This window comes from Oncorhynchus mykiss, chromosome 12, assembly GCF_057628025.1.
Source record: "Oncorhynchus mykiss isolate SJ-2025 chromosome 12, ASM5762802v1, whole genome shotgun sequence".
In the NCBI taxonomy this organism is placed as follows: domain Eukaryota; kingdom Metazoa; phylum Chordata; class Actinopteri; order Salmoniformes; family Salmonidae; genus Oncorhynchus; species Oncorhynchus mykiss.
In genome coordinates this window covers 80,073,806-80,087,547 of record NC_143033.1, presented here as the reverse complement: position 1 = coordinate 80,087,547, position 13,742 = coordinate 80,073,806, and the positions used below count along the sequence as shown (strand labels likewise).

At 40.3% G+C, this 13,742-nt stretch overlaps 1 protein-coding gene across 41 annotated transcripts in view; it reads left to right on the top strand.

The window, feature by feature from the left end:
• The first annotated feature begins 265 nt into the window (after positions 1-265).
• nfixa (nuclear factor I/Xa) overlaps positions 266-13,742 on the top strand; it is a 131,499-nt gene continuing 118,022 nt past the window's right edge. For 10 of the 41 annotated variants that reach the window (XM_090193605.1, XM_090193591.1, XM_090193600.1 and 7 more), the window contains exon 1: positions 11,423-11,880. In XM_090193605.1, coding sequence (XP_090049731.1) covers positions 11,854-11,880 — 27 coding nt within the window. In that variant the 5' untranslated portion in view covers positions 11,423-11,853. Of the gene's footprint in view, positions 1,327-8,264; positions 8,349-11,393; positions 11,881-13,742 lie in introns of those variants that run through there. The other 31 variants (XM_090193594.1, XM_090193574.1, XM_090193561.1 and 28 more) reach the window with 10 other exon arrangements.

Genomic DNA, 13,742 nt, shown 5'->3' with positions numbered 1-13,742 from the left:
CCTAATAACAGCTAGGCCGTTACTGTCAAATTCTCATCGTTGTATATCTGGCATGACCAGCCTAAATATCCATATAAAAACCTAAGAAACATCCCTGCACGCAGTGTGCACTGATTACATCTTTGTTTTGGATAATGATTAAATGTTATCTAGGCCTAATACCGTTAAGAGAGGTTTGTAACTTATAGCTTATATCATTGACCAATGTTTAAATGATTTGGATTTTATCATACCACCTCCCCCTCTGCTCTCCCTCCCTCCCTGCGTTCCCGCTCTGCCTCTACACTGTAGCCGGTGAGTGGTAATCCCCTGCCGTCAACGGTTTACTCTGAGCCCGTATTTAATTCCTCTAAACCCCCAGCTGCCGTCCTGGTTACTCACTGAGCACGACAGACTGTGAACCGCTCCGTTTATTAATAATTCACCAGCCCTCCGCTTCTCCGGCCGCGATCCACTGCTGCGCCTCCGCGCGCTCTGGACCACCACTTCACTTTTTCTGGGTTTATTACACTTTAACAGCCGTTAACGCCAACTATTTAATACACTCGTCATATGTAGAGGGATTAGCGTATACATATGCGCGTTCTCGTGAAGTCGCCTGGCATAGTGGTATGATCAAGTATCACCTCTCTCCCAAACTTGCAACATCCATGGTGCCAGATCTGGTACTAGTTGTTGTCTCCTTTTTATCTCGAGTAAATATGGGCATTGAAGAAAAGGTGAAGAAGAACCAAAGGGAATTCCATTTTTGTATTGTTTTTTATTAGGAGGACCAGAGGATGAAGATAACACAGAGTTCCATTGAGGCACACAGAAGCAACAGCTGATTTGTGAGCGCGTAAGTAGAGTCTACTTACTGCCGGTTCCTTGCAAAGAGAGACCTCTGCTCTGTTACTTGGGAGCTGACGATACGCTAGCATCGTGCACGGATTTGCCTCACTGGGTATTCGGTGAACAGAGCGGACGGAAGGGATGGCGCACTGACAGGCGAACAGAGCAAGTCCTCACAGCCCCGACAACCGCCGCCCGTGTTTTCATGGAAGTCCCACGCGTGAATAGCGGACATAAACACCCCGAATGAAGCTGGGAAGTGGTTGACTTGGATAAGCCGTCTCCCTTCTCTTTCCCTGTTGGAGGAGAACAGTAAAACTACAATTTAAAAAATGTTCACCAGGCCACAGGCCGTCCCGTATTAGGGTTATTTTGCTTCCGGTATCAGAAGAAACGAGTCGTTTTCTCTCTCCCACACTTTTTTTGGAAGCTGAACTTTTTTAGAGTTGAAAATGGGTATTTGAGACTGTTGGCACATTTCCCTGCTCCACAATGGTACGTGCTGTGTAAATCAATAATTTGCTCTTTTATGTATCTGAAAGCTTGTTATCATCTTAATGTTTTTGTTTAAACAGGAAAAACATCACTCTAGTACATCAAAAACTATTAATGATTACCCCAAAGTTATCTTGTGAGTGGTTTAAGGAGTAATACCGTACTTTAAAGTTAACTTTGCACTACCCAATCTCATATTGATATTGTATAGGATTTTATGGTAAAACATATATGGAAGTGGGTTATATTTGAACAAGGATAACGCTGATAATTTATCTTCCTTTATCCTCCACTCAGCTACATTCCCGGGGCAGTTGAGCTGCTTCCAGTCGTTGCAGCTCGTGGTCATGCTGTCGCCCCCTTATTGACAAGCAGAGCAGGGCACTCCACCAATCAAGCGCCTACTTTGATGTATCTATATTCCACACAAAGTCAAGGCAGCGTTGCACAATCCAAACGTGAAAGAAATTGAATAAGCAGTAACATAAAAGCCGAGTTCCCCTAATGTGAATTGTCAACGGACGCATTTACTTTTTGGTTTACAAGTGCATTTTGGCTACAGTTTATAGGGGACGTTCCTCTAAGAGTTGGACTTTATTTCTGAAATCAATGTTAGTTGTGGAAGATAATTGGCGAGACTGCTTTCCTCTCGTGCTCTGTTGCTAAATATTATCTACCGGTATAACTTCTTACCGACTGCTGCGTATTTACGCATAGCTGTAAAGGCTATTCACTGAATTCAGGGCAGTAAGGAGAGCACAAGGCCATTCTAATAACAACTAGGCCCACCAAGTCCACAGCACTGGTCATTGTGATGCTGCTTGTGATTGCATGTTATGATATTGTAATGGAGAGTTTAGCTCAGTAGAGGTTAATTTCCTCTATGACTTGAAACATTTAACATGAGTTTCTTGAGAACAGATAATATTGCTGCGCTATAAGTAGGCCTAAACCAAAACAAAGTTTGATACAATCTTTACATGGTAAAGCAGTGGAGTGAATCATGTCTCTAAGACTGTCAAGTCAAACTATCTGACTCCGGATTAAATGTAAGCACAAAGGACATCTATTCTGGTCCTTTATTTGTTTAGTGTATTTTCCCAAAGTAGTCCAGTTGTGGGATATTGGGTAGAAGTGGACTGCTATTAGGTTCTAAATTAGTCATGGAAAGTGTTATTTAATGAGTTATAACTTAGCTGTCAGGTTCTTGATCTTTAGTTTGATCTCTTGGCATAGGATCAGTTCAGTTGGCCATTTTGTGTGCATTGCCTATTGAGGAACCACTGACATATACAACCTTGAAGTTACTGATAGATTCCTACAATTCTATTTGCACATGAATATGGAAAATGATTTGTATGAATAATTATGTGTTTACTTGCAAACTGAAATGGCACTAGTCCAAGTAGTTCAACAGTAACTTAATATAAAAACAAAATTCAGGACAGGCCTCACATGGGATTATGTTTATTTGTTGTTTGTTTTTTATGAAAAGCTAGACAGAATTTCTGCCCAACATATTCTACACATGTAAACACGCATAATCGGTATTTAAGGATGCTAATGGCAATCTTTCAAACTCACCCTGTTCATTGAGTCCTTCACTTATCAAATATATTGTAGTTTAGGAGTGCATAAACATATGCATGTATTGAAGAATAACATATGCTTTATATGCTTCACAAATTAATGTATGCTCTCTTTTCTAAGTATTCTATAATGCCATTAACTCTATTGACTTCAAGCACTAAAAGTTGTCTTTTTTGGAGTGCTCCATGGTCTGGCCCAGGGTCAGGATGTGTGTGATTTGTATGAGGAGGAGTACTGTATCATAATCTCAAGGAGCTGTGTAAATTGTTAGGTAATTGTATATCCCACTCTGTAGATGTTGATGTGTATGTACAGAGGGAGCAGCTCACCACAAGATGATCAAACAGGCGGTTTCCAGGCCATATGTTTTCTGCAGCTCTTGGCTGTCGCTGCCAGTGATGTCATCTCTCAATGTGTATATGGGTCCTCCTTCGCCCTTTTGTGAGCTGTGGTGTAGAGGCTACCATATCCTTATTGGCGTTGCAATCCAGATGAATGCTAGGGTTTGTCTTTGTTAAATAAACACTTGGGAGGTGGTGATGGCATGCATATATGTCATATTAACCCCTGGTTGTGATCCTATAAAGGGTGCAGAGAGTTGTCTCTCAGTTCTGATCCGAGGTCAGTTTCTCATTTCATTTTATAGGTTTGGTGTCATGTAAGGTCATCTTAGATTAGCAGTTAGGGTAGACTCAAATCAAATCACATTTTATTGGTCACATACTGTACACGTGTTTAGCAGATGTTATTGCAGGTGTATGTGCTAGTGAAGCCATAACCTATGAGGACTATGTACATAGACTATGAACATGGATCAAGTTTTGGTAGCTGTCCATATGCTGCAGAAGTTGTGTTGCATTTTGAGCCATCCTGATTCTTCAGAATGAGGCCCCCTGTTTTAGAATGCCAGCCTCAGCCCTTAAAGGCATCTTGCAGTGCCCACTACAGAGAGAAGAAGATGTCCACATCACACCCATTTTTACATTTTAGTCATTTCGGAGATATTCTTATCCAGAGCAACTTACAGGAGCAATTAGGGTTAAGTGCCTTGCTCAAGGGCACATCAACAGACTATTCACCTATTTTTCACCTAGTCATTTTAGGGATTCAAACCAGCGACCTTTTGGTTACTGGCCCAATGCTCTTAACTGCTAGTCAACCTGCTAGGCTACCTGCCACCCCTCCCTAACCTGTTGTCCCGCTCCCTTGGGCACACATTAAATATGCATTCTAATGTATTTTTAGAGTCAGACCAAATTGAGATGACTGTGAGCAGGTCATCTACATGGTATTCAAAATACTGCCTCAAATGTTAAATATAGTCCAGACTCAACCTTAGTATTATGACCAATGCAGACTGCACACCAACACTTAATGAGTCATTTCATTCTATTTAGTTAGGAACTGTTTTACCGTGTTTTCTGCCCTCCTAGTTTAATTTGAAAGAATGTCCCAACGATAGATGTCTCTGCCTGCTCTCCAGTTGAGGGTCTCTAATGAAGAATTAGAGCCAACTCTATTATTCATTCAACTGAGCTCACAGGCTATTTATCAGTCGAGTTGTATTTGCATATTTAATATTTCTACGTTTCTTCTGCATTTAGAACCAGGTTGAGCAAACATAATAGACTTGCACCAAATACATTATCCACACCTCAGACTTAAAATGGAATGCAAGAGAAAGAACCAAAGGCAAACCCCAAACAGCCCTGCAACAATAAGCAATCTCCAATCCTACACACACCCTTCTAATTATTACCCCCCCCCCCCCCCCCCCACTCCTCACCTCCTGAGATGCAGGTGTAAAATATCAAATTTTTCCAGAATTTTTCCCCGAGGGGGCTCTGGCGTGGACTCACACAACGTACATTTCTCCTTTCATATTTCTCCCCCACATGTTTTAACAAACAAGTTCCCCCTCCCTGTCCTCTATTTGATCTGCACAGGTTTGTTAGCTTGTTAGTGAGTATACAATGAAGCCCCATGCAGCCACTGAGTGGGACTGGGAGGATATCAGTGATGCTGTAGAAAACTAACTGGCACTATTGATGACAATGTCCAGTAGGGATGAGGAGTGATAACGATGATGATAACTGTCTGATCAATAATGGAGATGACTGTTCTTATGGATTGTTGTGAGGCCAGAAAGACTGGTTTGGAAATTAGTACGGGAAGTTAGGTGCATTTACAATGTGTGTGTGTGTCTGTGTGAGTCTGTGAGAGAGAGAGAGAGAGAGAGAGAGAGAGAGAGAGAGTATATGTTTTAATTTATCCTGTGCCATGAAAAGATGCCAAGTGGGGCAACCCCCATACATCCATAATTATTGGCACCCTTGATCAAGATGAGCAAAAATGACTGTATAAAATAAATAATACAAATACTGAGCAATATTGTATACTAATACAATTGCTCAGAGAAAGATGTTAAAAAAACAAGTTATTACAAAAAATCTGAAAAAGATAGGGATTAAAATGATTGGATTCCTTGTTTTCAATACTCTAGAACCCTTCCCCTGTTTTCAATACTCTAGAACCCTTCCCATTTTATCAATACTCTAGAACCCTTCCCCTGTTTTCAATACTCTAGCACCCTTCCCCTGTGAGGATAGCCACACTGAGCCTTTTCCTAAAACGTTTTATGAGACGGAGAATACGTTGGTAGGGATCTTAGACCATTCCTCCATACATAATCTTTCCAGATCCTTGATATCTTTCATCTGCTCTTATGGACTGCCCTCTTCAATTCAAACCACAGGTTTCCAATGGGGTTCAAGTCCAAACACTGAGATGGCCATTACAATGTCATGTCATCTGACCATAGAACCGGTTCTAATCCAAGTGCCGATGGCGTTTATCAATCTCCAGGCGGTGTTACCCATTGGCCAAAACCTGGTTGAATCAACGTTGTTTCCATGTCATTTAAACAAAATAATTAAATGTGATTGAGTTGAATCAATGTGGAAAACTGATTGGATTTGCAAAAAGTCATCAATTTAAGGGAATTTCATATTTTTTCCTACAATTTTGAGATTTTTATTACTAAATATCTTTCTCTGAGTAATTAGTATAAAATAATATAATTTCCAAATTTTTTTGACCATGCAACATAGCTCAGGGTGCCAATAGTTATGGACCTGACTGTATATAATTTTGATGAGAGAGACTGTGTGTCTGCGGCATGGAAAAGAAAGCATTTCTGCCTTTGTTTTAGCTGCTGGTCAAACCCACACAGTTGCATTGAGCATTCAGTGTTCACCAAACATGGGAATGTTAAGAGATCAAATCTCAATCAATTGCATTTGATGAACATTTGAATTCTGTAAAACAGCACATCTAGGTCACTCAATCACAGACATCAAATCATTTTTTGTAGCTTTTTAAGTGTTAATTAAGTGAGGCCTTGATACTATTTTCGCTCAAGGCTGGCCATATGGACCAGGCATATGTTACATATATATAGAAAAAGGGTGGCATATATAATTGACAACATGCTCCATAAAAACACAGAGAAAAGGGAAAAGGGGGCCAGTGCTACAGGGAGCTACATCAAACAATCAGTGCCGCCTCAAACAAATGATGCCCCTTTTCAAGTGTGAAGGCAATCCATGCAGCAGAGAGGGAGAGAGAGGTTTAACTCTGCTATCCCTTCATCCTTCCACCCCTTCATTCCTCCCTCCTTTCAGCAAACCACTGGTCAATCCAACTGCTTTTAGTACTGACTGTAACACCCTCAGGCCTGAGAATAAGCCTCTTTCTCTGATGAAGAGACCGGTATCATTATCACAGCAATAGCCAATATGTGGCAAGCAGAACTACTACTGTAAATGCCTTTGTTAGGACGATATGCCTATGTCCATTAGAAGAGTAAAGGACATACTACAGATGAACCTTGGTCTTCAACAACCTTTGAAGAGCTGAGAAACAGCATTTCTTGTAATGGAACAACTATTTTATGGTTTCACTCTGTTCTCCTCCATATATATTAATGATGGCCGGTACGAACATGGTTGTTGAAGCCGAACGTCATGAATCGTCTAATTTACATTTTCGGTTCTTTTGGATGACTTGCACTCACATTTCTTATTCGGAAATCTAACTTGAAGAGTAAACATACAAAAGTAAGCAATGGATTTGCATTAAATGATTAGTTTATACAGCGTACACAAACACACCAACACATACACACACAGGCACACACACAGGCACAGATGCCCCTTCAGTGTTAAAAGGGAAAGGGAAAAGACAAGAGTGCTAACCTCTCATTGGGTGGGATATGAATAGCCTGTGTTTCTAGCCACAGCTTGGTTAGCCAAAGTCTGGGACTTATTATAGTGTTGTGTGTTTATGCATGTGTCTGTGTGTGTAAATATTCCTTCCAGTATTGTTCCTATGTGTGTGTGTATGTGTGTGTGTGTGTGTGTGTGTGTGTGTGTGTGTGTGTGTGTGTGTGTGTGTGTGTGTGTGTGTGTGTGTGTGTGTGTTTTTGTGTATATAGTGTATGTTTACCAGGTACAAGTTAAGAGTAGCATGCATTCAGAGTTGGCTTCGAACAGTGTTTGTTCCTGTTTTGTGAAACTTGAGAAATCAGGATTTAAGGTTCTGGAAAATAGGGTTTATCCCTAGCTCTCCATACCAAGGTTTCCTCCCAGCTATGTTGTCTGGGCTGGCCTGCCTCAATTGACGGCAGAATTGGAATGGATGCTCATTCAGCGCTCAAGGCCCAGCTGGTGTGTTCCACAGCATACAAATGAACTGTGCTGAAAGGAAACAACACTTAGAAAAATACCTTTGCTGCATCGATCAGTGAATGTATGCCCCGTGTGAATGTTTTGTGCTGAATCAGTCACCGCTGTGGGAGAAGTCACCAGGTGACAACCAGGGACAGGAAATGCCATTGTGTCAGTGTGTATTGTGTGGTGTGTTCCAAAAGCAGCTGAAACGGTCTGGTCTCCATTCTGGTTCTAGCACCGGAGTTCAGGCCTGCATCATATATGAGTTGGCTAGTGCACATTATGAATCATGCTTTGTGTGTGAGTAGAAGAGGGGTAGGGATTTACCATTAGAGGTTCTGTACAGGATGCTGATGTTGCTTGACTAAACTGTAATTGGCACATAATATCTGACCAATAATAATAACAATAGTAATAATTATATTTATAAGAACAATAATAATAATAATAATAATAATAATAATAATAATAATTAATACACAATAGCAATAATATTATAATAATGTTATTATTATTCAAATTAAAATGATGTTGTGTTGTGTGCTGTATTTGTTAAGGAGTTGTTTAAAGGATGGTAAATGCATTGATACTATGAATGATTGTTGTGTTACGTTTCAGGCCACCGAAACCTTTCTGGTGAATGAAGACCCCTCCAGAGGTCCTGGGATGCCTGAATGCTTTGTAGTATCAGATTCCTACAGGGTATGCATTATTATTGTTATTATTATGATTATTTAATGTGTTATTTGAGTCATTAGTCATTATTCTGACTGATGGTCTGCTTTCATGCTCTTGGTAATTACACCACAATCATAATGTCACTCACAGCTCCCTCTCCTCAGCTGCAAACCATTACAATCATTATTTCCACACACACTTTAAGAAAAGGGCCTTGCAACTCCGCCGAAGCGCCCTTCCCTCGTGGGAAAGAAAATTATAACGATAATGTGCAGCATGCAGAGTTGTATAAAATGAAAAAAGGACAAAAAAAAACTAGAAAAAAACATGCAGCTTTAAAAATTCCACCCAGCGAGCGCATTGGATTTACAGAGATCGGCCTGAAATGAAATGGTAATAAAAAGAGAATTGCGGGATCGGGGGAGTGGGAGTCTGTGGATGACTGAAAATGTGATTGTTAATGAGGTGGGAGCCAGTTTTCTACTCTTTGTTTCCAGCTAAAGCCTTTTGCCAAGTTATAGAGAATCTGGGTTGCTACAGTGTATTGTGTGTCCCGGGGTACAGAAATGAGCCATAATGGGAGGTAATTGAGTATCATGGTTGGTGGAGAAGTTGGAGAGGGGAGAAGCATTAATATGACCATATTAGATATCAGGGCCAGTGAGTTCAAGGCCATCCAGAGAAGGGTATCTGTACTCACCTCCTCATAGGGAGGTTATGCCCCACACATCGCATGGCTACCATGACACATCACCACTCCAGCTACCTCAGATTCCTCTGTCTGTCCATTTTGTCTTCATATATGAGGGAGTCATTGGTTGGGATCCTAATCTTAGAGCACAAACTTTGAACCCTGTGAATTCTGTGCGTAACTTCTGAGTCGTATATTTGAGTTGTTCCATAGATTTTGTGTGTTCGTGGTATACAAAACAACCCTTGCAGATGCTGCTACAGTTCTTCATTATAACAGCAAATCCATGATTGACTTTACCACAATGAGTGTTGTAGCACAGCAAATATGTATATTCCAGCGTGTGAAAAGGAGAGACTCAACAACCATAGCATATGGCTCTACCATGTGTTACTTAATGAGCGATTTACTCCCATAGACCACTAAATGTGGGGCTCATTTAAGGAGCGATGCTGGATGAGTGTTTGCGTGTGTTGCAGTCAACTCAACTCTATAAAGGAGGAAAACAGTTTTTGATCCCCTTCGAACCCACTCTCTGTAACCTTTCACTTTTGTGGTCCTGTGTGCTTTTTATGACTTCAGAGAGAGAAAGATAGAGAGAGAGAACATCCATGAATACACTGAGTTAGACAGAGACTACAACTTGGGAACAGGATTCATTCCACCTGCTGTTACACAACTGCCCAAATTATATGTATGTTTGTCACTCTGAAAGTTAGTGTTTATCAGAATAATTTTGGTATATAATTTTTAAAATATCAAGGTAACGTTTGTCATTTCAGTTATTTCATATTCACGTATGGAATCAACCGGTATGGAATGCTGTGAGCATGACCTTGTGTGGTGAGAAGGGGAGGTTACAGTTATGTGGTCTGCACAAACCCCTGACCACACACTTTCCCCTCCCTCCCTCCCTCCCTCCCTCCCTCCCTCCCTCCCTCCCTCCCTCCCTCCCTCCCTCCCTCCCTCCCTCCCTCCCTCCCTCCCTCCCTCCCTCCCTATATCTCTCTATATCCCTCCCTCCCTCTCTGTCTCTCTCTATATCTCTCCATATCCCTCCCTCCCTCAGTCTCTGGCTCCCCTGGTTGTGTGCAGTATAATTGGCCACACAGAGCCCAGATCTCTTTGTTTCTCCTGCAGAGGCTTGCGGTGTAAATGCACAAGCAGTAGGCCTCATAAATCTGAGGGACTCCAGTGGTCTGATCAAAATTTCAGCTCCACAATGACTTTACCCCCACAACACTATACCACACTTAGGACCTGGTCCAAAACTTGTTTTATTACTTTGTGAAAAGCGTGTGTGTGTGTGTGTGTGTGTGTGTGTGTGTGTGTGTGTGTGTGTGTGTGTGTGTGTGTGTGTAATGTAAACATATGTTTCCCATGCCAATAAAGCCCTTTGAATTTAATTGAAGTGAGAAAAAGACTTTGTCTGTGAGAGGGTACATGCCTCTGTAAATTGTTCTCAGTATGACCAATATTCTGTGTTTTCTAATACACTCCTCCTTCCTTGGGACACTATCTTGTTTTGGTAGCATACAGTATGTTCTTGTCAAGCAGTCCTCAGGTTGGGCTGTTTTTCAGTTTCAAGTCAACTTCATTGTAGTAAATGTCCCAAGCCAGAGCAACAGTGTGGCTCTGCTGTTTCAACTGCAGTCACCATTACAGGTTTCAGTCTGGATCGGATGTCTGATAGTGTTCTATACACTCTGCAATGAAATGTCTTACTTGTACATCGGGCTGGAAGTGTGCACTGAAATTCAGTCAACATGCTGAAAGTGCCTTTGTATCAGGGGTAACACATAGAACACAAAACGTGCAGAACACTGACAAATATTTTTTACATTTGTTTCACAAACTAATTTATGCAGAGGCAGTGTAACTGTAGTGTAATAACAATGTCATACTATTGTAGGTATACCCATTCATTTTCATAGCTAGAGTAAAATGTACATGGGTCTAGATAAAATGAATCCCAACCAAGACCCCAGTTTCGTTCATTTCCAATCTCATTAAATGTTTCCTCTACCTTCTCTTTCTCAGATGGAAAACAAATGACATTTCCAATATTTTAAGTCAACCTCTTAATATCAAGTCATTATTTATCAACATTATATGTCTTTATGGTCGGCCATAGGCCCCATATGAAGCTTCACCTTTGACCTTAAAGCAATCATATTCTTATGATTGCATGGACTTTACTAACTGGTACGCCTAATAAGCCTATAATAATATTTCATAGAAAACACATCAAAACAAAATCACATCGTAGCTATAGCAAATGTTTAGCTCATTGCAAAATACAATGCTCAGACTGGAGGACCTTCTGTAAAACATTTTACCTTCTCGTTTAGGATATAGTCTACTCTACACGTCGTACTGATAAAACGCTGGATATTACGCATTCGGCGTTCCTATTCATTTAACCCTCGTAATAACATATTTGTTACCCTAAAGAAAAAGAGCGGTGTATTGTCATTATGCATGGTTACTGAGTATGAGCTGAAACGACCGGATTAAACAGAAGTTTGCCGCCGCATGATTTACGAAGTTGGGAGATTCATGTTAATGATATTATGTTGTATAGCAAACACCGTCGCCCCTGATCAATCCCCACCCAAAATATCCGTGCGCACGAAAGGAGAATCGGTGGAAGAGGGTGGGAGACAAAACTTTTTTCCCCCAAAAGTTTGTGTAAGCTTTCACTTTCAGCCTTCTAGGCGGGGTTACAGTACAGCATGGAGTGAGCGAAACAGGACGGCGAGCGATTGCAATGCAGCACTACAGCGAACTTCCATCCAACTTAAATAAGCTCTCCAATTTTCATTTCTAAAAATAACCATGTACTCCCCGTACTGCTTGACACAGGTAAATGCCATTATTTCATTGTTATTGCTTAGTATACAGTCGGTGTTGCGGGTTAGATTAGTGCTCCCACCATTTGCAACTATGTAATAGTTTAATTTGAGCGTATTTGTTATTCTCTGTTCCTTTCTGATAGCATTTACCTTGTATCTCTGACACTTTTCCTTCTTAGATGGCATTTCTTCGCAGGGCTTTCTTATGCGTTTCATTACACATGGTTTTGTAGAGAAAATGGCGCTCCTCCCGAATCTATTTAATATAAAAGGAGGGGAGAAGTGGAGGAGGAAGGAGTGAAATGTAGAAAACTGGACTTGAAGTTTAGTGTTACATGTGATGGATGGTCTTACATTGACATTTTCCAAAATGTTGATCTCGCAAACGCTTGGCAGTGAGAGAGGCTACATGTGGAAGCGTGGCCGTCAAAAAGCTTTATCCGCTAACGGTTGAATCTGTGACAGTCGAGGACTTTAGGTCGGTGTGTGCTGCCGCCAGTTCTACAGTAGCCTACACTTGTCAACCGTGCTCGATTCTGATTAACATAACGTACCTATTTAGTGAAAGTAAATGTTCGGGAATATAATGTTTAGACTATTTTACGCACGAGTATCTCACTGCATATATGCGCCATAAGGATTATTTTCAAGGTTCTGGTCATGCCCAGTTGATATTAACCTATTTTAGCGACTCTGGTCCACTGTACCTAGCACAAATGCTGTATTTAATCTGCTATTATAAACTCTTGACCATTTCTGTTCATAGTAAAACAACCATCCCAAAATGTACAGCCAATAAATATTCCATAACTTTGAATAAGAAACCTACCTCTGATGTTTTACTCTGTGCTGCTTTCCCCTAAATGTATAACCTACTTTCAACTATACAGTGGATGTCCAGACCCCACAACCTGGTATATTTGGTATACATACACCATGCATTGTAAAGTTCACTCATATTCAATAGGGAATTACTCTTGTACTTCCACATGCAATATTCCACATTTCTGAGGACAGTTGGGCAGATAGCTTATGAGTTGAACAGTTTATTGGCACTAATTGGTAATTGATAAGGTCCTACCCAAATAAAATGTACTTTTGTAAAGCAATATAGAATCTCTTGCTATATAATATAACTAAATACATTATTGTTCAATATGCTCATTAAATGTCAAATCTGTTTTGATATATTGTATTTGTTAAAACTGGAGAGTTGATCAGGTAACAGTTTCAGAATCTACATCTACTTTTTTTAAATCAATACTTTTTGGAAAATATATATAAAGCTTCTCTTTTTCTATTTTATGAAATTATAGTCTATTTGTCCTGGAGAAAAGAGAGTGTTGACAAGTATTGTAGTGCCTGAGATGTGGTCAATGGATTGTAACAAAACAGTGCATTGCACAGTCATAAGATAACTTAAACAGTTAGTTATTTAGTTTATGGATGTGTTTACTTTGAAAACATCATGTGTATTAGTAATAGTCCTATAACTTCTCTGTCAAATGAACAGTGATTTAAGGTCAGGCTCGATTCTAAAATGACCAAATGTCACACATCATTGCTTAACTTTTTTTGACTCACCAAGAACCCTAACTCTATGAGGTTCAGTAACTATTCATTTATGACTTATGTGCAATATCATTACTCTTGAAACTGGAATTTTCCTTAGCTTAACAAAGTAACTTGGAGGGAAGCACCAGAGAAAGCTCTGCTTGAAGTTGTACTGTCAACAGTATATGTTCACAGATAAATGTGACATACAACAGGGGTTTTTGAGCCCACTGACTGAAATATTTAACATATTTTAGCAATATAATCCACATAATATAAACCTACAAAGTTCCTTGGCCTAAACTGAATCGTGAGGCA